The 24,840-nt window shown below is 46.4% G+C and overlaps 1 protein-coding gene across 3 annotated transcripts in view; it reads right to left on the bottom strand.

The window, feature by feature from the left end:
* Positions 1-2,283: 2,283 nt before the first annotated feature.
* Positions 2,284-24,840, bottom strand: part of CLIP2 (CAP-Gly domain containing linker protein 2) — a 64,151-nt gene continuing 41,594 nt past the window's right edge. The window contains exons 7-16 of one of the 3 annotated variants that reach the window (XM_026861463.1): positions 23,941-24,001; positions 19,409-19,513; positions 16,892-17,836; positions 14,314-14,371; positions 12,600-12,683; positions 12,013-12,169; positions 11,366-11,525; positions 10,583-10,768; positions 7,106-7,168; positions 2,284-6,481 (exon numbers count right to left, since the gene is read on the bottom strand). In XM_026861463.1, the coding sequence (XP_026717264.1) occupies positions 6,470-6,481; positions 7,106-7,168; positions 10,583-10,768; positions 11,366-11,525; positions 12,013-12,169; positions 12,600-12,683; positions 14,314-14,371; positions 16,892-17,836; positions 19,409-19,513; positions 23,941-24,001 (1,831 nt within the window). In that variant the 3' untranslated portion in view covers positions 2,284-6,469. The remainder of the gene's footprint in view (positions 6,482-7,105; positions 7,169-10,582; positions 10,769-11,365; positions 11,526-12,012; positions 12,170-12,599; positions 12,684-14,313; positions 14,372-16,891; positions 17,837-19,408; positions 19,514-23,940; positions 24,002-24,840) is intronic. The other 2 variants (XM_026861464.1, XM_026861465.1) reach the window with 2 other exon arrangements.

Below are 24,840 nucleotides of genomic sequence, written 5' to 3'. Positions count from 1 at the left end.
AGCGGTATTGCTCCCCAGCCCAGGCTCTGCTCCTTGGCTGGATGCTAGGATGAAAATAAAGTGCAAATATTATCGTTGGCAGAGATTACCAGCTCCCCCACTGTGATTTAGGCATCTTTAAACTTCATGTTTTATTAATCCTTACCGTACGATTAACGGCACCGAAATGTGATGTCTGCAAACAAAGGCATGTGCTACAGTGTTATCTCTATGAGATACCAGCGCTTGGGCACTTGATTGTAAATATGCACATTAATGAATTATATAGTGGAACTATGTAAAAGATGGAGCTGGAGTCATCTGCCCTGGGCAGGGACATGGTGCTCATGGCCTTTGTCTCCCGCCTGGGGCACCCAGCCCCTACCCAGAGCCCAGGGAAGGGCTGGCTTGATGGAAACCTTACTCTTTTCTGCCAGCTGTATTGGATAAAGCCTCCTGTCCCCAAACCCTGTCTTTTCCCAGGTGCGTCTCCCTCCAGGAGTGTGAGCTGCAAAAGGGGACTTGTTTGGTGACCTCACAGCCAGCGTGGGGACAACTCGTCCCCACCGGCGTGCTCCTCCCCCTCGCTGGCAGCCTCGGCAGCAAACAGGGGACTGACCAAGGGATGGTCACAAACCTCCTCCAGGCAGCTATTTGGGGCCAGGGCCAAGCCACGACAGCGGGATCACACACGGGAGCCACCACCCCGCTCCCCACACCATGGTTGGATGGGAGCAGATCCCACCCTCCAGCATTTTAGGACCTGATGTGAGTGAGCAGCAGCCGCCTTCGAAAGCGAAGCGCAAGGACAGTAACAGCTTCAGGAGCTCCCTGCCCAGCACCGCTGCTGGGCTGAGCCCAGATTGATCTTCCTGGGCCCGGACATGTCTTCCAAATTCAAATAAATTATTCTCCTTCCAGCCACTGGAGGACAGTGAAGCATCCGGCAGCAGCAGATGCCACCAGCACTGGCTCTAGAAATAAGCAGCACAGTGGCCCAGGGATCCGCCGTTCTTGCCTGTCCTGAGACCCTGCAGTGCACAGGGCCAGGGAGCTGGTGAAGAAACAGAAAGTCTCACGTTATTTGGTTTTGACATCTCTTTAAACACCTTAAAAAAGAAAGAGCAGGATACCATAGATCACACTGTACAAACCATGTTACAGCTCTGGAGTAAGGCTTCATGGCCAGTTTTCATGGTGCTATTGTCAGTCACCTGTAATTTTCTTGGGGCCTCACTCTGGAATCAACCCCACCATCTGCAAACCTCACCAGCTGTTTGGAAAGAGTTTAAAACTTTCAGGTAATCCCTGGACAATTTTGTTTTAAGTCCATGAAAAGCAGCAGTGAGGAAGGAAAAAAAACATTCAATTTTTTTCCTGTATCCGGCAATGCTGGGAAACCCCTCCCTTTCTGTAAAGGATCTACAGGCCATGGGTGCAGGAAAACACGGTGGGAAAGGGACGTTTCATTGCTGTACGGAGTGCTGCTGAGCCAGAGCACAGGCCAGGGCCAGTCAAGAAAATTCCCAACTGTACCTTGATGCTGTACCGTGAAAAAAGCAGCAAGCCCTGGAGTAAATTCCCCCATCCCTGCCCCATGGGGGACAGCGTAACCCCAGGATGCTCAGAGGATCCACGTGGTGGAAAGATGGAGGAAGAGGGGCAGGATGCTGGACTGGGGAGCAGCGTGGCTTACCTGGACCCACACGTGGGGCTGGCATCGACCCTGGCAGCAACTGCAGCTCCCTCCTGGGACCGACCCACAGCAACCTCCCTGTCCCTGTGCTCTAAAGGGCTGCAGTAAGCGAGGTGGAAGGGATGAGGATGACCCAAACACCATCTCTGCCTCTGAAAAATCAAGGTGGCACCACTCAGAGGAGTAGGTGCCAGTGTTGAGGTGAGGTGGATCTAGCACAGCACACTGCAACACTCCTCAGCTCAGGGCGTTGGGGATGTGCCAGAGAGGGACAGGAGAGATTAACACAGGGAAAATAATAATGGATTAATAAATAGCACCGTCACTGTGAAGCTCAGGAGATACCCAACAGCAGCAGGCAGGGAGGAGGCAGCCCATGTTTGGTCCTTGCCCCCTGCACGGGGTGCAGAAGAGGGAACACGGGGTGCTGGCTCCTGGTGCATCCCAGGTCAGGGGTCTGTGGCCTCGGGGGTGTTTGCCCAAACGCTGATGGCTCCAGGTCCCTGCTGGGGCTCAGGGCGAGGGACTTGCTAAAGCCCCCCCCAGCAACTTCCATCAGGACTTAAGGACTTCAAAACACCCTTAACACACCCCCAGCAGCCCCAGGGTGCCCGACTCCAGCCACAGATTTTATTGTTTAGTAACGAGCTCACCACACCAGCAAGCCAGGACACGGGTGGATGGTACATGAATACATATCTGTAGTAGTTACACAGACTGAGATTTGTACAGCTTTTGTACAGAAGAAGAAATAAAATGAATCAAATAACAAAATAGACATTAGCAGTCAAACTTTTTTTTATATCGTACTAACAAAATCTGATAGCCAAAAAATGACTAAGCTACAAAATTGTAATACATACTGTACGGGTAAAAGGTTATCATCCATTTATACATCTAGTATCATCTTTATTCTGGTAACTTACATGAGGCCTATAGGATCTTAGTGTATTAATAACTCCCTACAAGATAGTGTTGAGCTGCTAAAGCTGCCGAACAACGGAGTATGGGAATTTTTGTTAAGACTTTTATAGTGTCATTTGCATCGTTTCGTTTTAATGAAACCCTCATGCATCTCCTACTGCAAGCCAGAGGAACTGCTGGTGGCTGGGGAGAGGCGAGAGCTGTAAAGCCTGGGCTGGTATCAGCACCGGCACGGTGCTGCCCCTGGCTCCAGCTCTCTGGATGCCGCAGGAGGGATAAAGCTGAAATCAACAACCACATCTGATTCTTCTCCCTTTGGTCTAGAGGGTCAGAAATCACTACACATGGAGCAGTCTCTATTCCAAAGACTTTTTTCACTGTGTAATGTCTCGGCTGTCAGCAGAACAGCATCGCCCACCACTGGGGTAGCGCAGGCGGCCGGGGGGGCTGGCCTCACGGGCAGGCTGCCAGTCCTGCCCTCGGCCCCGGGGGCTCCAGCAGCACTGAGCTCCTGCTCCCCACCCTGGTGCTCCGAGGCTCGATGCTCGGGACTCGGCTCCCAGAGGCAAAGCCAGCATGGCACGCAGGAGCTGGGAGAGGGGCTGGTGAGGACTCAGCCCCCCCCCGACCAGCTCTCAGGGATCGAGCAAGGATGAAGCCAAAGGGGGAGTGAAGGCACAAACAGGAACCAGCCCCTGACCAACAACAGGAGATGGGTGCATCAGTGCTCCAATGCCCTTGAAAATCTCCCCCGAAGAACCAAGCCAGTAAGACCAAATATCGTGAAGTACTTTATACACCACCACAAAGGCAAAAATAGCACTTAAACTTACAAATAAATAGAGGGGCTGGGGAATCTCCTCCTTGTCCTTTCCAAGTTTGTCCCTAGTTTGGTCTCTTACAACCTCAGAAGGGCAGCCAGAGGCAGGTGCCCTTGGGAAGCCTGTGCCAGTTTTGGAGAGTGAGGATGTGTCTGGTGTCCAAACCCCCTCTTGGCCACTTCAGAGGGTTGAGCTGAAACCCTGACAATGTGTGACAGCACATCTGCCAGCACTGTAGTCAGTCCTGTTTGGGGAGCAGCTCCCATGGACCTGCACCCAAAAGCAGGGGGGGACACAGGGGCCTGGCTTCGCTCTGCCACCCATTTCGGTAGAGTCCTGCAACACAGAGACCACAGAGCCTCTGCAGAAAGCCAAGTGCTGCCAGCTCCTGGCCAATCCTTAGGGACCAGCACAGCTATTTACAGCCAGAGGAGACCATCAGCACTGACTTTAAACCTGCTCTGGCCTATGTGCTGCTGTTCTGCACGGCCACCAGAACTGACCAGGAAGAGTCACAGGTCTGAGCCGCTCACAGGGGATGGTCCCTGGGAGGAGACAGGAGGAGAAACTCCTCCAGCCTGAACCACTGCCATCTGACAACTTCAGATCTGATTAACAGAACCAAATACATAGTCCCCATAACCATTCCTGAGGGATCCTGCCCTGTGCAGAGCCAGAGGTTCATCAAGGCAGGCAGAAAATGCACACATCTTTCCTCTGTAGACAAAGGCCACAAGTCACTAGAAGACCTATCAGGGAAAATAAGTTACAAACCAGAATGGGCTCTCCCACCTGGAGGTGCCCACGAAGCCTTGGGCCTGGAGACAGGCGGCACTGCAAGCAGACCTCTGACAGCTCCACTCAAGGCAGTAGCAGCCGCAGGAGTGACTTCATAGACCATCCAGACAACAGGAGAGCAATGGGAAACACCAGCCCTAAATTCTTAAAAACAGCAGCTCCCAGTGAGGTATCACTTTCACAGGCTGTAACAACGAACACTCCCTCCGGGACTCTCCTAAATCACTTAGGAGATGAATACATCAGCCAGGAGGATTCTGGAGACCACTCCTATGATCCCTTGGGAAAGCCCCAGAGCTACGCAGAGATGTGGCAATCTTTCTGGTGATTAGTAAGAGCTGAAGAAACACTTCTACAAGACAGGATGGATCCCACTTGAATTATCTCTAGCCAGTTAGACCCCAAGCTCTGGCTCCCCCTGCCATGCACCAGATTTAAGCTCTGTTTTCTGACCTGATTTACTCCCCTGACATCACCTTCCTCTCTCTTCCTCCCTTTGAACGGAGGGAGATCACCAATCCTGAATCAAGTGAGAAGGGTCCAGTATTGTATCACAGCCCAGATTCAGCAACATCCTCCTCATGGCAGAACTACAGCCACAAAGCCCAAGCCTTTCCCAGGTTGCTTCTGACTGCCCATTCTTCAAGGAAGTAGGACTCTGGAAACCCATTATGAAAAACTAACACAAGTTTGTAGGAAAGCAGGGCAAAAAGGAGTGCAGCTGACATGCTGTGATGTTCATCTGCTGTGGCCTGGCTCACATCTCCTCTCTGTGGTCTCTTCTGTCTTACCCTCTTTCACAGATGCCCCATCGTAACACAAGAGCTTCTGAAGACTGGAGTCAGGCACTGACTAGGGGAAGCTGGGTAAAATATTGCTGTGACTCTTCCCTGTGGTACTGAACAGTAAATCTGAACTGGACTCTGACATCTTTAAGAGCTTACTGTCCCCTTCCTCCACCTTACTAATGTACCTTGGAAGCTGTGGTGCAAGGTTAAAAAGAAGAGTAAAGCCTTCAGAAGAAGGAATAAGACCTTTTGCCTGGGCCTGCCCTGCTGTGTATGGACACAAGAGCTGTGTGGGCTCCAGTCTTGGACTCTGCTCCAAATGCTCGTGCTCAGGTCACACACAGAGGATTGCTGTACCCCTCAAATACAGACAGCCACTACTGCAGGAATGCTCACAGTAGCACCTTTGCCACCTCATTCCTGGCAGTAGGTGGTGGGCATCATACTAAAGGGCCAAGGATAGCTCTGCAGAACGGCCAGGCAATCCCCAATTAGCTGTTAAATTAAACAGGCAAGGAGAGAGCCATCTCCTCAAGGCATCTGTCCCACACTGACTGCAGCCAGGATAGAGCTCTCAGGCCAGCGATGCTGAGATCCAGCTGCCGGTGGAATCCTGTGCTCTAAAAAGACCCCATAAAACACACAAAAGTGAGGGGGACCAGGCTGGGCAGCCTGGATGTGGCCCAGGGCACCAGCAGGCCTGCTCAGCAATCCCTCTGCACCAAGTGTGGCTGTCCCTAAACTCAGAGCCACCACAGCTCCTTCTCCAAACAGCAGTGGGTGAGAAACAGAATAAATAGCCCTCTGAAATTAGATTATTTCCCACAACATGCTATGACACAATACTAAGTGCAGCCTCCGTGCTCTAGAACAACGATGTCTTCTACAAGGTGAGGAGGGAAACACGTCCCCACGCCCTGCCTTCCTCAGACTACATGTGCCAGCGTGAACAGTCAGCCCAGAAGGTTTCACTCGCTTGTGTAGGTCTTCCAGACACCAGGGTGGGTGGAAAGGGAGGGACAGATCACGTGGGAAATGCAGCCTCTGGGCACATGCTTTGGAGTTGAACACCACAAGCAAATCCCTCTAGAGCTCCTGTGGGGCTACTGGGACTTGCTGACACTTCAGCCGCCAGTCGGGGTGGCTGTTGTCCAGATCATGTCAGCTGGTGGGACGAGAGCAGCTCAAGCAATACAAATTCCACAGTCAAAACCAATACAAGTAAGAAACCAAACCCAGAGAGACCTTTCTGCTTCCTCCTGGAACAATGGCTGTCTTGGAAAACTGGACTCCAGGATTGTCCTGATTACATCAGTTAGTATATTATAAACATTGTCCTGCTTTAAAGTGAAAATACTGTGTCTGGTCTTTTGGAGGTGCTAAAGCCAGATGTAGTATTATTTTTCCTGACTGTGCACAGGAGCTGATACTGATGCAAAATGATCCTCTTCACCTCTTCGCTATCAGAGCTTCTCCTGGAAGAAAAGGGACCTTGTCAGGCAAAATGAGGGCAAGTACAGAGGTCTTTTTATAGAAAAGGAGACTGAGGCATGGAGTGGAATGACACCAGCCCTGCCACATCCTGACCCCCCTCTCTTCCCATTAAGTCACACTGCCTCTTCCTCTGACTGCCTCTTCCATCCTGCCTGTGAGGAGAGGAAGCCTGAGGCTACAGGTCTTGCCCCACATTATGAAAACCATAAGAGACCAGGACAGCACATCCCACACACACCACCCATGTAAAAGGGAGAGCTGAGATCTGAGACCGAGCAAGTTCTGACTGGGGCTGCCAGGAAAAGTCATACAGGCATTGAGGGGAAATTCCCTTCCCGCTGCTTCTCCCAGAGCAAGCACTCATTGCACCTCCATGTGCATCTCACTGGCACCTTCCTGATGGCTTCAAGTGTTTTAATGTTAAGGTGAAGTTCCCACCATGCTTGGGAACTGGAATTGTGCAAAGTCCCTTGGCTTTCGCTGTGGGAGTGACACAGTCACGTTTTGCTGGCAGAACTGCCTCCATTCAAGGACTGTTCCCAGCACAGGAAGCAAGAAATCACATGAAGTAGTCACTGTTTTGAACAACATTCTGCTTAACTTACCTCTTGCTTGTGGGATTTATCCTGCTGGTGAATCCCGTTAGCAGACCCAGAATTTCCAACAGTCTGCAATGGAGAATGGATGATACTTACTGGAGAGGGACACGTAGACAAAACCAGTAGTCTCCAAGTGCTGAAGCCTGGCAGGACTGCCATCTCCCTCCTTAGCAGCCCACTCGACACCAGGAAAGGAGAATGCAAAAATCCCACCCCACTTTTGGCAAGAAGCTTCCTGCCCTCTGCAGCCCAGCCCAATACCCACATGCCAGATTGCATCCTTCCCAGCCACAAAACATCCCCAGAGCTCCTTAAGGACACAGACCCACTCTTCACTTCAGACTCTTAAATCCTGATAAACAAACCTTCAAGCCAAGGGCAGCGTTAGCTACAAAACACGGCCCAGTGAACATCCCAGCAGTGAAAAGGACATTTGCCATTCCCCATTTCCTGTCTCTGGGGACAAGTCTGGTAGCCAGGACAGGCTGTTCTATCTTTAGAAAGCACAAGAACTTTTAAACATTTATAATGTTTCTTTAGCAGGGATAATATAGAGCCCTTCAGCTTCAAAATGACAATACAACTGGCACAGACAACAGAAGAAAGCTGCAGCCTGAAGTCACAGTATGCCAGATGTCAAGATGGGTCTTGATAATTAGATTCACAGTTGTTGGTGAATTGCTGATGGCAGCAAAACCAGATATTATGGGGAGACAAGACTGCAAGGTTTAAAAGTCATCATTAGAGCAAACCCTGCTACCCAGCTTCCGTTCTTACCATGACCATGAAAGGTGCATAATCAACCATACAGGACAGAGGTTTAGTTTGGGAAGGAAAAAAAACCCACCGAACTCTGCTTTGAGAGCCTGACTTGTTTGCCAGGCAGCAAATCCCACCTGGATGGATGGCAAGAATAGTGCTGCTATAGCAACACATCCTTGGGGTCTGCACCCACAATAACAGGCAGTTCAGACCTTGCGTGAGGCAATATATCCTGCCCTGGCTGCAGCACACCCAATCTGTGCACTAAGCAGCTACCAGATACCAGGAATTAGGTTTGAAATTTGGTCTTAATATGTGGTCACAATAATGAACAAAGTGGTGCAATTCACTTGAAATTAAATAACAAAGCTCCCAGAGCAATCAGTGCAAATTCTCCAAGAAAAGGCCTGAGTGGCAAATCCTTGTTATTTCCTGCAAAGCTGTGAGATCAGGGTCTCCCAAGACATGGAGATGGCAAAGATCCTCTTCCTCTATTACAGGAGAAATACTCTGCAGCTGCAGGCACAGAAAGAGCAAGGCAGCAATTATGCAATGATGAGACGAAGACACAGTGCCATCACGGTCCCCCCACTCCTGCATCTCCTTGTCCAACGGCAAGGCCAGCCACGCACCCCAAGGGCTGCAGAGCGTGGTGGGGCTGACTAAGCAGCAGCTTGTGGCAACTGGAGATTTCCTTCTCGAGCGTGCTGCAAAGTGAAGGTTTTACAGACAAAGGGAGCGCATTGCCAAGGCAGATCCTGGGCAACAGCTGCAGCTGTCAGAGAGGAGATGGGAGGTCAGAAGGTAGTGCAGAATGGGTCACAGCAGGAACGGGGCTGCTGGGGAAGAACCATCACTTCCCTGACTATTGCACCAAGGTCTCTTTAGGCCAGCAATGTCCTCAGGCTCAGCCTGAAAGCCCCGGTTAACAACTCCCCTTCACAAGGGGAAGGATGAACAGATATCACACCAAAGCTAGGGAGCTTTGATCCAGCCTTCCTTGTAACTAGGCACTTGAAAAATCTGACATCAATAGAAGTTTGAAGCCTAGCTTCCACAATAATCCTCCCTCTGTCTCTCAGCACCACGGTTTGTAGTTGAAGGCATAATACTATCTTGTCGTATCTCTACGATCTCTTAAGCATGAAAGTATCAAAGTAATACCAAGGATAGATTAGCTGACCTCATAAGGTTCATTCCAACTCACTTTATGTAAGATTAGTTATTTTCTATGGTTGGGGAAGAAATAACAACCACCTGCACCACCTCTGGAGAGGAATGTGAAAGGGAAGATTTCCTTTTCTCAAGGGGCTTAGCACTAAGGCAAATGGAGAATAACTTTCCCCACCCCTCCCATTGCTTCTAACAGATAAGGTTGTCATGATGCATTTTCATTTGACACGTAGCAATTACAGCAGAAGCTAAAGTCACTCTGGAGGTACTGACAGGATTATAGCGTGTCTTGGACTGCCACAAACTTGTCATCTCGACTACAGCTGTCCTGTCTGGTGCTGGCAGACGGCTGCTGCCGCTGCACTGCGGGATATAAAGAGACTTGCCTGCAACACACAGATGCTCAGCTGAGCCAGCAAAGCTTTCAGGGCTGCAATTTTTACTGTGCACCCTACTCCTGACTGCCTCCCTGCAAGACCACTGCAATGCAAACAGCAATTTGGTGTATCTGCAAAATGCAGAAGACAGTCTCATGGGAGGCAAAGACTTGATACCCCCCAGATTACCTATCACAACAGATCTGCATCAGGGAAAACAAGCTCTCTGCCCATTCTCTGTGTCTAGTGGCTTGTTCTGTACTATCCTAAGGAGTCTGCTTGAATGTGAATTGTAGCTCAGTATTGCAAGAGAAAGACATTTTTCAGCTAAGAATTTAAATGAGCAAGTATGAATGGAGCACTGGTGCATCTGGGCACTGAAACCCACAAATGTAGTTGCAAACACAAGAGAAAATACAGCTAGAATAGCAATAAAGGACGTGAAGCACAAAGCTTGGCACAAGGGTCACTCTGCAGGAGGAATCAGTCAGGGCTTAAACACCACAGGTATGAGATGGAACAAGCCAAATGTGGAGAGTCAAGTTATTTACAGCCTTCAGTTTCACAAAGAAGGATGCAAGACAAACAAGAGAAGCGTTTTGCTTTTGTCAGAAGAAACAAATGGAGACCAGAGGAAGTTGGGAAGAGAAGACAGTAACTGGAACGGGAACATTCATGGTCCATTAGCAAACCCAGATTGGATACAGATGCCTCCAGGACCTGGTAGGAGAAATGGAAAATGTTTTCCCAGAGTCACCTCCCAAGTTTCTGCTTATGGACTGCAAGGAAATAAACCTCTCAAAGAAAAGGGATGGCATAAACTCTCAGTTTTCGTATTATAAAGTACCTGTATTGCAAGGATATGCAGCCACACATCACTGCACACATGAAGAACAGTTACTCACACTGCAACCTTCCCCAAAACACCACATTTAGCAACCATTCTTGCAGAGCACAAAAGGATCTGTAATTACCAGCTAGCAAGGCTTTTCTTAGCTTTAAGCTACATCTGACAGAACAAAGTCTTGCCAGGCTGTTTCCAGCAGAGAGAAAGGGACCCAGCTGACTGCATCACCCCCCCTACAGCCACAGCACAGGGCAAGGTCCCAGGAGGTTGCTCACGACAAATGACCACTGGGGGCTGAACGACCTGGGAACTGATTGTTGATACCTGTGTTTTCTCAGAGGAGAGCCTCATCGCTTCCATGAGCTTCTCCATCTGGTGGCCCTGCTCCAGCGCGTTGCGCAGCACATCCTCCGTGCTGACCAGCCGGTGCTGCAGCCGGATCACTTCCGACTCTGACGAGGGGTCGATCAGGGAGTATCGCCGCTGATCTGTTACTGATTTTTCCTTGTCCTTGCACAGCAAAGGAAAAATAGGAACATGTTAGATTAAAGGCAGTAACTACAGAAATTAAGTGAAGTAGAAATCCACAGTAACTCACTGTTGTAACTACGTTTTGATATCAACAGCAGGTGGGGTCAGAGCACAACTCTGAAGGCAATCGTATTAAGTGCAATCAACAAAAGCTCCAATTTGTTCCCAGCAGAGTTCAAATAAATTATTCACATTTCAACCACTGGGGGACACTGAAGTACACAGGATTTAGAGGACACTACTTATTCCTAGATCAGAGAATGTGTACAACAACGTGGGGTAGCTGATCAATCTTCAGTTTCTCTCACAAATTTTAGCTCTATTTATGGATCTAAATCCTGTGGGAACAGAGAAATGCTAGAGAAGGACACATGGACATTTATGCTGCTTAATGACGTGCCACTAAGCCAGGCCACAGCTCACAGGGGCTGATAAGGAAGTTTCCATCAGATGCTCAGTAGCACAAAACAAAGCATGAAGACTTGGAGCAAGGGTGAAAGGCTAGAACCCCCCCATGAGCAACACAGAGCCCTCCAGCCCCCAGGCCAAGGCCAGGAAGGGTTTTGGTGCCCTCACCAGCACAACCAGTTTCTCTCGAAGCCCCTTGATGTCATCTTTGAGCTTCTGCTCCTTCAGCCGCCACTCGGCTTTGTGCACTTCCCGGCTTAGGTCCCTCTCTGGCCCAGGCGAGTGCCGGTTTGCCTCCAGTAACAACGCTCTCAGCTCGTTCAGGCTCCTGGAAGCAGCAGCATGAAAAGGTGAAGACATTTCTGGAGCTCACACATCACTGGAGTCCTGTGAAGCTCCCTCCCACCTTTGCTACAGATCCAAGGAAAGGCTAGCGAGCAAACCTCACCCAACTCCCAGCACTGTGGGGGCTTCAGATCTCCTGTCCTCCCCACAGCGCCAGCTTTAAAGAGACTGGGACCTGCACCCCATTTCAGAGCGGGGCAGTGGCCAGCTTAGCTGGCTTGTAGATGACTTAAGTCAGCATCTCGAAGCTCCTGGCAGGCAGTGAAAGGGCAGTCCCTTAGATAATTCACAGCCCCTAATTTTAACCAAATTCCTACATTAACATCTCTAAAGAACAGGAAAGCTAGGGCTGGACTTCAACAATTCAGTCTCTAGGTTTCTTTTGGTGGTAAATTACAGCACCCTGAACAAACATGAAGACACACAGAGCGCCCCGTCTCCACCTCTGTCCTTCAGACCTGCAGACTGACCTTTCCTTCTTGAGCAGCTCCTGGCTAATCAGGACCAGTTGCCCTGAAGCATCGTGTGTTTTCTTGGTCAAGGATTCCAGTTCACTTTCCAGCCTCTTCTTTTCTTTTAACAGCGAATCAGCCTTCTTTTCTACTGTTTTGTATTTATTTTCCAGAGCTATGAGAAGCAGAGGACACAGGGAGAGGAAAGGTCACTTAATCCTTGATTTATATTCCTGCTTTTTGCCTTTTCCCAGTTCCCACTCCTAACAGCACAGACCTCGCTAGCTCTGGATCTGGCCCTGTTTAAGGGGGGGATCTCAGAAACAACACACCCAGCTCCGTTTACTTCTGCCTGTTTCAGCTTTTGACATGCAGTGAGCCCAAACCCTCCCTCACAGGATACAAGTATCTTCTACAGTCTTTGTGCTCAACTCCTGAAAAAAGACTGAAAGTCCTGAACCAATTTTTACCAATGATATTCATTAAAAGACAGTGTCATGTTTTATACCAGCCCATTTTGGTACCTGGGCCCTTGTTTAACACCAGTAGAGAGGATGAGCAAGGAAATACCTAGTTCCCACCAGCACTGGATTAGGGAAACTTACCACTTACTTGGGCCCTTAGAGTTTCAGTCTGGGACACCAGTGATGACACCTCTTTGTCTCTTTTACTCAGCTTGTCTTGGAGGTCTGTGGGAGAATGAAAAGACAAATATTAGAAGCCTGGGAAATGCTCTTGCAAATCAGGTAGGTGTCAAGTGCACAGCACAGGTCAGTGCAACAGGGACGTGGTGGTGGTACCCTCCGTGGGCAGAGAAGCAGCAGGAGACACAACAGGTACCTCTCACTGCATCTCACCACCACCCAGGCATTAGGAGGCAGGATACACAGCTGGGAAGCCACATCAGACAGGTTTAAGAAAGCAACCACAAGGAGTGGGGGGAAAAAGGGAAAGAAGACATTAATAAAAACCACAGAAAGGAACTTTCAGCACATTTTTTGTGTTACCTCCTACACTGGAAGGCAGAGACAGTTTTAAAAGACGTGTTTTCTGGAACTGACGCATTTCCACACTCAGAGCTGTAGATCTGAAGTACAGTGCTTTTGTGGCTCAAGCCTTAACTGGTGGGTTTTAGTACATCTCTATACGACTTATTCAGTGTGGAAACAACACACACAGACCAAGTGGCCATTTTAAGAGCAGTGGCTGTTGGACCTGGTTTTGCTCTGCCCTTACTATGCAGGAATTACCTGCCCATCAGCATACAACATGGTATAACATACATGTAATCCTGTACCTGCAAAGACAGCGATAAGGCCGACTGACGGTGCCTAGCTAGCACTAAGGGCAGATGGAAATAGGATAAAACACCTCTATGAATCCACAAACAGCTGGAGGCACACTCAAACTAAACCACGTTTCTATTGAGTGGAGTTTAGGCCAGTAAAAGTCCTCAGCAACCTCTGTTTAGGCTGCTACATCTCAGCAGGACTTTAACAAGGGCTTTTCAGAGAACAGACTCCTTAGAGGTGAATAATTGAGAAAAAAATTATGCCACCATAAGCCAAATGCCATTCAAAAAGGGAGGTGGCACGTTAGTTATTTAGAAATCCCCTTTGTGATCCACACTGATAATGTTTTCTGCTAAAAAACCCCCAACAAACCCCAACCTGAAGGAAGAATGAGGAAATGAGTTTCCTGGGAATAAGCAAGGGAAGATGTGATCTGGAAGCACCTTCAGTGTCTTGGAACTGCCCTGAATCCTTCAGACACAATCTTGCAGGTCTGCTGTTTCTCAGACGAGGGATTACGACATTCTCTTTATGAGGGAGACCAAGTACAATTCAGTTTCAAAGATACTTTAAACAAATTTTCCAAGTGCATAAATTCTGTTTTGTTAAAAGGATTATTTGATTTATAGTAATCTTAATAATAAGAAAGTAACTCCTGTTATTTTAAGCCAGTTACATTAATATCTACTGTTAGCAGTCCTCTCCTATGAACAAATTATATTTAACATCTGGATTTTACCTGCTGTAAAAATCGGTTATGGGATGGAAGTGCGCCCATTTCCCCAGATCTGCCTCCAACATGCACCATCTGCATGGTGAGCATGTAACAAGTAAAAACATCCACCCCTGCATACACTCAGTCAGATAAGAAGTAAAAAAAAAAAAGCCAGATAACAAATGCCATCCAGAAACAGCTTCCTAAGCCCTTCCACATAGCCCTCCCTGCAAGAGCAGAAAGTTAGAGGAAGAGAAGGCAGATGAGTCACTAGACCAGGGTGTTCCAGGAAAAAATGATAAAATTTTATACCTTCCAAAGTCTGCTTCATCTTTATCTTTTCTTCTGAAATATCGTTAGTTTCAATCATCTGAAATAAATGTAAAATATGCTATGTAAAACAACCCTTTATCCACAGATTCAAAGCAAAGTTACCAACTATAAAGCCCCATTCAAAGCAGAAGTGTATCCAGTGCCCAAGTTATGATGTTTTACATCCTTCCTGAGAGGGAAACAAAGGCTTCTGAGGAGTCATTTCTACAGCTGGGTACTACTGAAGGCTAACCAGTACCATCTGTGAGTGCCCACACACAACAGGCAGCTGAGCACAACAGCAAGATTCACCCAGGAGGGAAGAGAGACCATGCTTTCCCCACAGGCTCTGGTTCCAGCTTTCACACAGTCAGGGTTTGGGCAGAGTGATGGAAGAGCTGCTCTCCTTTGGACCAGTCTCTTCTTGTTAATCATGGCAAATACTCACTTGCAAATGCCCTTTGGCATTCAGCCTGAGACCTATCAGACAACAAGTTCCACAACTTCTGAAGAATCTAACTGCTCAAAGTTATAAAAACAGTAATAAAACACTGATAAAATATTAATTACTAGAGAATGAATACATTAATAAAAATAATAAGAAAATGCTGGTCCATAGAGAGGATTCTACCTTTTCCTCATCCTCTTTTGCCTATACTGCAATGAAAAAACAGAGACTGCAGAGCTCACGGCCAAGCTTTCCATTACAGAGACCAAAACTCAGCCCTTCAAGCCTCTTCACATCTAGCAGCCTTTGGTGGGACCTCAGCACATGCCCCACATCAGTTGCTGTGACCACCACACCTGAAAGCCCCCATGTCAGTCCCCAAGAGCTTGAGTGGGCTGTGGGATACTTCTCACAGAAGCAGGAGCACATCCAGAGGGAAAATACACTGCCTGATGTACTTTTGGTATGGAAAAACTATTTTTAACTGCTCTTTGGAAGCTCAGTTGTGGTTCTCACTTGAAGGTCTAGGAAAGATGGTCACTGGAGATGTTTGTTTGTTTAAAATATTTGGATAGTTAATACTGCAGTCATATTTAAAAATAGTTTGCTCTGTGATAGACTAAATGCAAGCCTTTGAGTAACATCTTCCTGATTTTGATCAACATAGTAAAAATAATTATTTTGAGACTCCCTGGTTCTAATCCAGTATCAATATCCCCCAGAGCCCTCTCATTTATCTAAAGGGCTCTGGAACAAGCCTCCAGCTTTTTACATTCATTCCTGTTTGATTATTGGCTATAACATGTGACATGTTGCAATACAACCCACTTTTTCCAGGGCCCTGGCTGTACAGACTGTCTGTAGCAGATGAAACATGTTGAGCAACCCTTGAAACACCATTAACGGTGTAGATTCCTCCTCAGGCTTTTGCCTCTCCTGTCCCATGCACCTTTTTGCAGCCATGAAGCTCTGACTTGGCCAACAGCAATTCATGGGCTTGACTGTGCTGCCTAGAGGTGCAATTGATATCAGTGGGGCTGTTCATGCTGGCAAATTAAACACAGACACTGTATTCACTTCACTGAGCCAAGTTAGCCTGGAACATCGCTAATGATGAGTATTCTTAAAATGCGCATGTTTCACAGCTTATTTTCATTTTCTGCATCCCCATAGGGACAAGTTGTAAGTTTGGATTTTGCATGAGAAATGAGCAAAAACCCAACACAAACAGGGGTCGAGCCTAGAGCCATGAGTAGCCATCTCCCTCCCCTCACTCTAGTGCAAAGCCAGCCCCGTGTCCCTGTGCTGTGCACAAAGGCAGGATGGCATCCTGTCGCAAACAGTCATTAAAAAAAAAAGGGAGGATGACTTAAAGACATAAAGGCCACAGAAAATTGACCTCTTCATATTATTACTGCTCTTATTCTAGCCTTCCCTTGGAGGCTCAGGACTCATGTTCAATCAAGCATTTTATTTCCCCAGCCTGGTGCCATCCTGACCCTTGCTAGCAGCTCTTCCACTATAATCTTTAAAGTCAACATTCCCCTGTCTCCTGTATATGCTGCAAAGCCTCCCCAGCTGCCTCCGCCACATTGCTGGTACACACCTCCCACCCAAGCCCATCAGTTCAGCCCCTAACCGGGGCGCTCTGACCACGCTACACACTGTCTCAGCCCAGGCAATGACTCTTCTTCCACCCTGTCCTCCACCCACCCCTAAAGGGCCTTCTCAGTAATACTAAGGCTGCTGCAGCTCCTTGTATTACAAAAATGATGCTTTTTCAGCTAAGGGTGCTGCTTGCTCAGGATGACAGCCGACCACTAACAAACTACGATAGCCCTATTCTGCTGCCACAGCTCTCGTGTGCCTTCAAGCCCAGATGTGGCCACTTGCTTCTCTTGACTCTTATTTCTTCTAATTGTGCCACTGTACTGGCTTTCAGGAGTGGGAAGACACCTTCAGCATGGGAGATGCAGTGTAGAAAAAGGACTATCAATGGAAGATAAAAACGTTCAGATACTTTGAGGCATAAAAGCCTCAGAAAATTGCACAAGTTAGCAGCTGAGGGCTACTCCTAGGAAGGGTTACTAACAGTGATGATAAACAAGAAAAACAGCCCAGAAGTCATACATTTGCATGCTGAGAAGGATGCAGGGCCTCCATGGACTGCAGCTTGTTCTCTAAGACAAGCACTTTTTCCTGCAATCTGTGGATCTCCTGTTTGCTCTGGGCTTCTGTTTTCTGTAAAGTTTCATAGTCCAACATCTTCTTCTCAGCCAAAGAAATCTGCTCTTTCAAGAAAGCTATCGCTTGTGTCTGATCTTTATATTCACCATGAAGCTTCTCCAGTTCATGCACTCTCAGCTCAGCATCTCGACACTTGTCCTTCACATCTTGGAGCTCAAGAAGGTGCTGATTGCTTTTTGTTTCCAGTTGCATTTTCCAGTTGCTGTTGCTTTTTTCCACTTCATCTACAGCCTCCTGCAACTTCAGTTTGAGACTCTCTTTCTCCTTTATATGAACAGCTGTCTCAATGTCATGCTTTGCTTTCAGGTTCTCCAACTCAAGCTGGTGCTCCATCTTTATACTCTCCACCACTGCCTTCAGTTCCACAATCTCCTTGTGCTGGGTGTCAGGGCCTGTGTTCAATGTGGCTTTCAGGTCCTCCAGAGACTTCTGGTGGTCAGAAGCCAACGTGTCCAACTTGGACTTCCAGTTGTCCATGAGCCCCATGTTCTCATTAGTGGCTTGCTGAACTTTATGCTTTAGGTCAACGATTTCCTGTGAGTACTTCTCATTGACAGATTTCAGCTTCTCCAGCTCCTGTTGGTACTTCTTTAATGTCTTCTCATACTTCTCCTTTAGCTGGCTGCTCTCCTTCTGATGCTCCTTGTTGGCAGACAGCAGTTGATCTCGTAGTCGAAGAGCCTCTGACTGCAAGCCAAGGTTATGCTCAGGGGTCTCTGCTTGGTGAGAGCTCCTGAGGCACTGCCGAAGCTCGTCCACCTCGCTGCGCCTGAGGCTCAGCTCCTCCTCCAGCTGCAGGATTCTGGACTTCTCTGCTACCGTGGTTAACTGCAACATGACAGAAAAGACAAAGTCAGTCCCCACCGCTCACTGCTGCAGCCTTCCTTTTACTAAGTGTGCCCCAGTGGAAGTAAATCCAGAGTACATTAGTCAAAGTTCAAATAAACAGGAAAAGAATACCCAGCACCTTCCAGTCTGAGTAGTTTTGCACCAGGGTAACCATCACTGGTAACTCTAGAAGTTACGTCTTTGTGCCAATTGCAATTTGTTTTTTCTAATATGAACCTCTTGTTTTCCACAGAAAACCACACATCTTCAAAACAACCCTTGAAATTCGCTAGAGAGCAACAGTGGTTTATGAAAAATAATGTCCTGAAAGGGCATTATATTTCTAGACTAGGCATCTTGCCAGATGATGCACAGAGGAAATGTGACTGCACATGCAGGAATATCACAAGCATTGAAACCAGCATTAAGCATATCATGTTTCCTTTATTGCTCAGCAATCCTCAGCCTACAGACCTCTCTTCTGCATCATAATTTGTTTACCCTGGTGTAAAAAGGAAAAGGGATTTTTACACGTGAGTACATGTTAGAGTTTATTAGCAAAGTAAAAATAACATAGAAGGCTAGAGGATGCAAAACAATAAATCTGGCCATGGTTAACGTTGAGCATAGGGGCTATGGATCAATGTCTTACGATCTGAATGTAACCTAACAGGGCTGAACTACCTGCTACTCACAGGGAGTTCAGGGTGCTGCAACTATGGATGGAGAAGAAGAGATCTGACTAGATGAGATACTAGAAAATGCAGAAGCAAGAAAATCAAGCCAAAACACAAGTGATCAATTCCATTTCATTTCAATTGTCATCTTCCCCATTAACTATCAGCCCAGGAGGCTGGATGGATTTTATTTCAGATAGGTACGGGGGCATTCAAACCATGTAGCCCTTTTTGAGAACCTCACATTTGTGTTTTCTGTAGTTCTAAAACCCACTGGTGAGAAGCAAGCTCACTGTAGCAAGTTTGCTGCTTCCCACACCACATCAGCATGAAAAAGCCCTTCCCACACCTGGCTGCTTTTAGGATCCAGTGCGCTGTTCGTCTGGGCAGCCTGTCCCGGTGCAGGCATGGCCACAGATCAGAGCTGGTCCACCTGCACTCACCAGTATCTTCCATTTCAGATGGCAGCTCCCACAACTGGAGGAGGGGCAAAGGGAATGCTGATTGCAATGTTACTTCCTATCACTGCCTGGGGGAGCCTCAAGGCAGAATGAATTGTGCACGGTGCAGATATTATTCGGGCATGTTAATTGAAAGATGAATTGTGAAGAGCTCATATGTCAAATGGTGACATGGGGCAGAGAAGCAAACTCAATCTGAGAAACAAGTCCCCACACAAGAAGCAAAGCTAGAAATTATATCGTTCTACTATTTCCAGGAGAGAGAGCAAATAAAAACCAAACAACAACAAAAAAATCGGGGAAGCCTCATTCAAGCCAAAATCAATCAACCCCACAAAAAACTAAAAGAAAGTAACCCAAAGCAAGGTGTCACGAGCATCAACGCAGGGGATAAGCACACTGTTCTGCAGGCAGGGCAAGTGGGGGTCGATTACCCTGGTGTCCTCTAATTCTCTGAGGAGTTTTTCAGCCTGTGCCTTCTCAAACAGCAGGCTCTGCTCGAGCTCCCGTATTCGGGCATGCTCCAACTGCGTCTGAGTCTGGTCACACATAAGGAAAAAAAGAACAGTGGAGATGGGAGAAGGGGAAGGGAGAGAGAGAGAGAGAGAGAGAGAGAGAGAGAAAAAGAGAGAGAAAGAGGGAAAGAGAAGGCTGCAACATTATCTTCAGTGTACAAGACAAGGAAAGGCAGTTCACAACAGGAGGAGAATAAAGATCCAAACAAGCAGGAAAAATCCAACCAAACAGAAAATGGTCACTACGGGATTTTACATGGTACTCGTAGTGGCTATTCACAAAAAAAATGGAATTTGGGAAAACATCCCTCTGCATTAGAAAGCTGCTTCAGTGACTCCCTGCATCAAGACTATACTGAAGACACTTCTTAAAAAGCGAAGCTCCCACTGCTGCAGACCACCAGTACAAGATCCTTGCACCATGTAAGAAAATGCAAAGACCTTGCAATGATTCTCCACATCCCTCCTCAAGAAGAATCACAAGGTATATTGAAAAGAGTTGCAAGTTTTCATCCTCTTTTTGCTCCGAAGACAGCTTGAAACCTGCACTAAGCGGGGAAAAAAAGCAGGTCATACTGCATAGAGCATGTTGGTAAACCCAAAATATACAGCACAAAGCAAATCAGAGAAATTTAGATACCAAACCATTATATAAATCAGTTTGATTTAAACCAGTAAACAGGTTTGAATAGAGCTGTTAGGAATTTCAAAGTGATTTTTTCACACTAAAACTCTGATAGCCTTGTACGCAAGAAAACAGGACTGTTTTGGTTTTGCTTTTTCTGTTTTTCAGACAGATGATTAAACTAAGTGAAGGAAGTTTATGTAACCAGCCCAAATCTAGGAGCACTGACTTCAAGGCACTGCTTCAGTGCCCTTCACTTTTAAAGCAGAAGTACAATATAACTGCATCTGGTGGCAAACCTCAGGACTCCATAACAACCACTGTAATATCATGTAAAACTTCCCATAAATAAAAGAGAAGAGGCAGCATGGGAAAAATGCATGCAGACTCTGACCTTCCCCCTTTTTTTAGCTTACAAACCCATTATTTTCCTTTGAATTAAACTGGATCCACCAAAAAGCAAACAAACCTGATCAGAACCATTTTTTTATCCCCATTTTCTGCCTTTCATTTTCCATATAATTATTTGCTTCCCCCTCTTTCTATTAGAATCAGTTTTAAGGATTTTCTGCCCTTTCCTACAATAAAGGAAGTTTTGGTTAGTTGCATACAAACAATGGAAACTGAAGTTTGTAAAAATCCAAGTTTTCTCTTATAGCTTGAAAGGTATCATTATACATGTATTTACAGATGGTCAGGATCTCAACTACCAGATATATTCAGCCTACTCCATATTTTATGTGGTCTATTTGACCCCTGAAGGAGGAAAAAAAGATGTGAACTCAATAACCCAAACATTACCAACCCCCCAAATAATATCACTTCAGTGCAAAAGTTAGCTGAATGCGTCCTAATAAGAAAAACAAAGAAATTTAATTTTGTACTGAGTGGCTTCTCCCGCTCTCTGCAAAGCTCAGATTCACATTTTGAGACAGAGCTCCAGGCTTAATTTTATTTACAAGGATAATTATTCCATTGATACCAATGAATGTTCCTCAATTTACACTAGCTCAAAATCCCCAAGTGAAACTTCAGCAACACCAACTTTTGCAATTACTTTAAGTGCTGGCAGCACATCAGAATTTGGCTACCTAAAGCTGCTAACCTATTACAAAACTAATCTGTGAACTTCCCAAAGAAACTCTCTCAAGGCTCCTGAGGTTGACATTCAAGTTCCCAGCCAAACTATCATAGTCCATCTGATATTCTTGCTCAGTATCTAACAATCCTGCTGTTTTCCAAGTCTGGAAAAACACATGAAAAGAGAGGAGAAAAATAATCAGGGAAGAAATTTATATCAACTTTTCTACAGTCCTTAAATTTTAAATTTGCATCAGGTCCTGTAATATTTCTTATTTCATGCAAATTGATTTGCCTAGCCAATGACTCAGAGCCTCAAATCCAAAATTTTTCTGCACTTTGAGGAAGTTCAGATCTGAATTTTAGACTTACTTCTAGCTATTAGCCTTAAATTAATATTGACAAATTACAAACTGACTCCCAACTGGTGTTCAAGGAAAGATGCAGGTTCCAGGAGATGAGCTGAGATAATCCTTGAAGAGGTTAATACTTCCTACAAACCACGGTCTTCCACCATAAAAAGCCTTTCTTAAAAGGCTTTGTTTTCCTGCAATTGCTTTTCAGCTTCCAAAGTACTACAGCATCAACACTGCCAACCAGGATCAAAAATGGGTTGAATTCATAGCTACATTTCAAGGCTAAATCCACAGCTCCTTCTTTATCAGAGGTGCAAAAACTCAATCCATATGTCCAGATATCAGGTACATTTAATTTATTTGGTCAAAGAGCTTCTAGGGATGCTGCCTGCCACGCTCAACACCCGAGTGTTCTGGATTTGTTCAAAACCTACATATTGTGAGAAATACCATGGGATTTAGCCTAACCTTCAGCAGAAACACTACATCCAGGGAACACAGCAGAGAGAATTGTTTCTTACCATCATGTTGGTTACTGGCTGTGAAGTACAAGATAAACATTCTCCTCAGAGATTTGTCTTATCATTCTACTCAGAAGAGGGCTGCTTGTGTAAGAGGACTACAGGACCTGAGGAGGGGAGACTGTCACTGGGTTTTGCTTTTGGTACTTGGGTGGTTACTGCAGCTCTGGCTAGGGATGCGAAGCAGCCACTGGTTGACTTTGTTGTGATTTTTACATGAAGAGTATCCCAAACAACTATTTCCCAGGAAACACACTGCAACATGAAAGAGCACTTATCCCCCTAGTTTCCAGTAAGAGATTTTTTTTATTTAAGTTAATTACTTGCTTCTGGAAATCCTGTCTGTCTCCAGAACAAAGCAGGAAGGTGAGAATTAACTCCAGTGGGTCAAGCACCCAAATCTGGCAGGACAGAACACAAAAACTGACCACAGTCAAGCCCTCTGTCAATGCCTGTGATGTCACTGGTGTTGGACTCATCGGGAACATCCCAGTTCTCTGGATCACAGGAAACCAAGCTGTTCCATGACTCTTTCCTAAGAAGTTATTTGTTCTTCAGTACAGAAGAACATGGAAGTGAGGATGAGACCCTGGTAGCATGCAAGAAGCTTGGCCACATTCCCATTGCAAAGCAGCTCCTTCCCAGCCCAAATGAAAATCAGATCTGTCCTCAGTTTGGACCTGCAGTCACAGGAGCACTTATGTCACAGCAGCTTACCATCTTGCTAAAGTGGAGTAGCTTTTTAAGAAAATATATGTAAATATACCTGCTAGCTAGCTAGCCCTGGTCCCATTGCCATTATTACACTGTCAGGCTTAAACACTTAAAGCTTACACAGGGACAATTTGCTGCTCTCAAAGGGAATGAGGGATGATCAGCCACCCTGCTCTAAAGCACTAAAGGGAAACGTATTATCTAAGCTCAGGAATCAACAGAAACCTGATTCTATACCCACACAATATGCAGAAACTGCACTTGCTGTCCTTTAGCAAAGGTCCACTATCAGTGCATTGCTGATTTATACCCTAACACATTACTCAGCTTCTGGATAAAGAAGAGAGGTTTATGCCATTGCCTAGTTTTCCCATTTTCCTGGGCTTCTACTGATATGACCAACAGTGAAGCACAGGAGCAAGTCCCTTGACATTTCTGGCTGTTAGTAACCTAACACTCAAGCTAAAGATAAGGGAAAGTCCCTTAATTTACAGATCTAGAGCAGAGCCTTGCTTTCACAGAAATGTTTTCTTTTCTTTTTTTTTTCCCCCCCCACAGAACAGCCTCCCACTCAAGGGCAAGCTCCCAACATCACTTCCAGTTTACATAATGTTCACTGCAACAGCACTGAGCAACAGCCCCTCCAGCTGAAAGGGCATCCTAGTGTCAACCCTCATGCTGGCAGGCAGAGGACTCCACACAAGGCTACCACAGGTCAAATGGTACACAGCATTTCAGCAGGAACAGAACAGCATCTGACAAGGAGACTGTGCATGTCCATTAGCTGCTGATAGCAGGACACTGCAGGGACAGTGACTGAGCAGTCAGTTCATTTCTACAGGGGAAAATCTAAGCTGAAATGATTCAGATACAGTCAGATTTCAACATGGCTTGGCAACTCATGGCAACATTTAAAGCCAGGCTGGCTATGTGTGATTAATTCTAGGCAGCTCCTAGCATTATTAGTCATTGGGCAACATACCAAAGACTAATCTTCACAGTTTATACCCTTGTGTTCGCAGCAGGTCCAAAGCCATCAGTAAAGATGAAGTATTGTTTAGAGTTGAGCAAAAGGTGGCAGAAATTACTCAAGTGAGGCCCCACATGCACTTCCAGGTTTTAACCCCACATTTTGGTAAGGTTGTTAGGAATTACCTCCAGATCCCCCTTTGTGATGGATTCTTCCTCCACACGGAACTGTAAGTCCTCCACTTTCCTGGGGAAGGGAAGAGACACAAACAGCAATGAGTAACACGGAGATGAGCATCCCAGTTCTAAGCAGCCACTGCACATGTCCCCCCGACACAAGTGAGGTCTGAGAGGAGAGGGATACAGACAACCTTTGTATACAAACACCTCAGCAGAAGATAAACTGCAAGACAGTTAATAAGCAAACTTTCCACATTGCAAACATTTGCCTTCATGCAAGGTACATGCTCACAGACATGCTGTTTCTGCTGCACCACCTCTCAGCAAGCACAACTACTGTTCACTGACACTGGAGTCCCAAAAACATGAAAATCACAATCAGGTTTCACTGCTTTACTTAGATGTAGTTATCCTGCAGCTGAGCACTGTGCAATTCCTGTGGCAAATGCACAGGGTCCATACAGAATATTCCAAGGGCATCAGGACATCTGCCTCCTTGGCAAAGGGTGGGCAATGCTTAAAGTTTCCACAACATGGAAATGGTGAGTTACCCTGGCAGAAAAGCCTTCACTGTATAGGCCAGTCATGCATAAACGCATATAAAACCACACGCACAAATGCAGACATGCCTAGCACTCTTTTGCAAAGTCTGACGAGAAAATCCAATAATGATGAAAAATAATTCAATTTTCTGGTAAACTCGGTTCTCTTTGTTCTCTTTACTGATTTAAAAAAAAAAGGGCAATAATGAGGATGTTGAGCTGGTAGCCAGATGTATGGACTCTGATTCCATTACAGATAAAAATAGCTGTGAATATACATATCTAACTTCATAAACAAGCTTCCTTGTCTAAACCTCCTCTAATTAGAGGAGACATCTGTTGATATTTAGGAAAGAACCCAGCT

This window comes from Athene cunicularia, assembly GCF_003259725.1.
Source record: "Athene cunicularia isolate RWA chromosome 19 unlocalized genomic scaffold, athCun1 chr19_part1, whole genome shotgun sequence".
In the NCBI taxonomy this organism is placed as follows: Eukaryota; Metazoa; Chordata; class Aves; order Strigiformes; family Strigidae; genus Athene; species Athene cunicularia.
The sequence above is the reverse complement of the archived record's forward strand: the minus strand, read 5'-3'. Positions and strand labels throughout refer to the sequence as shown.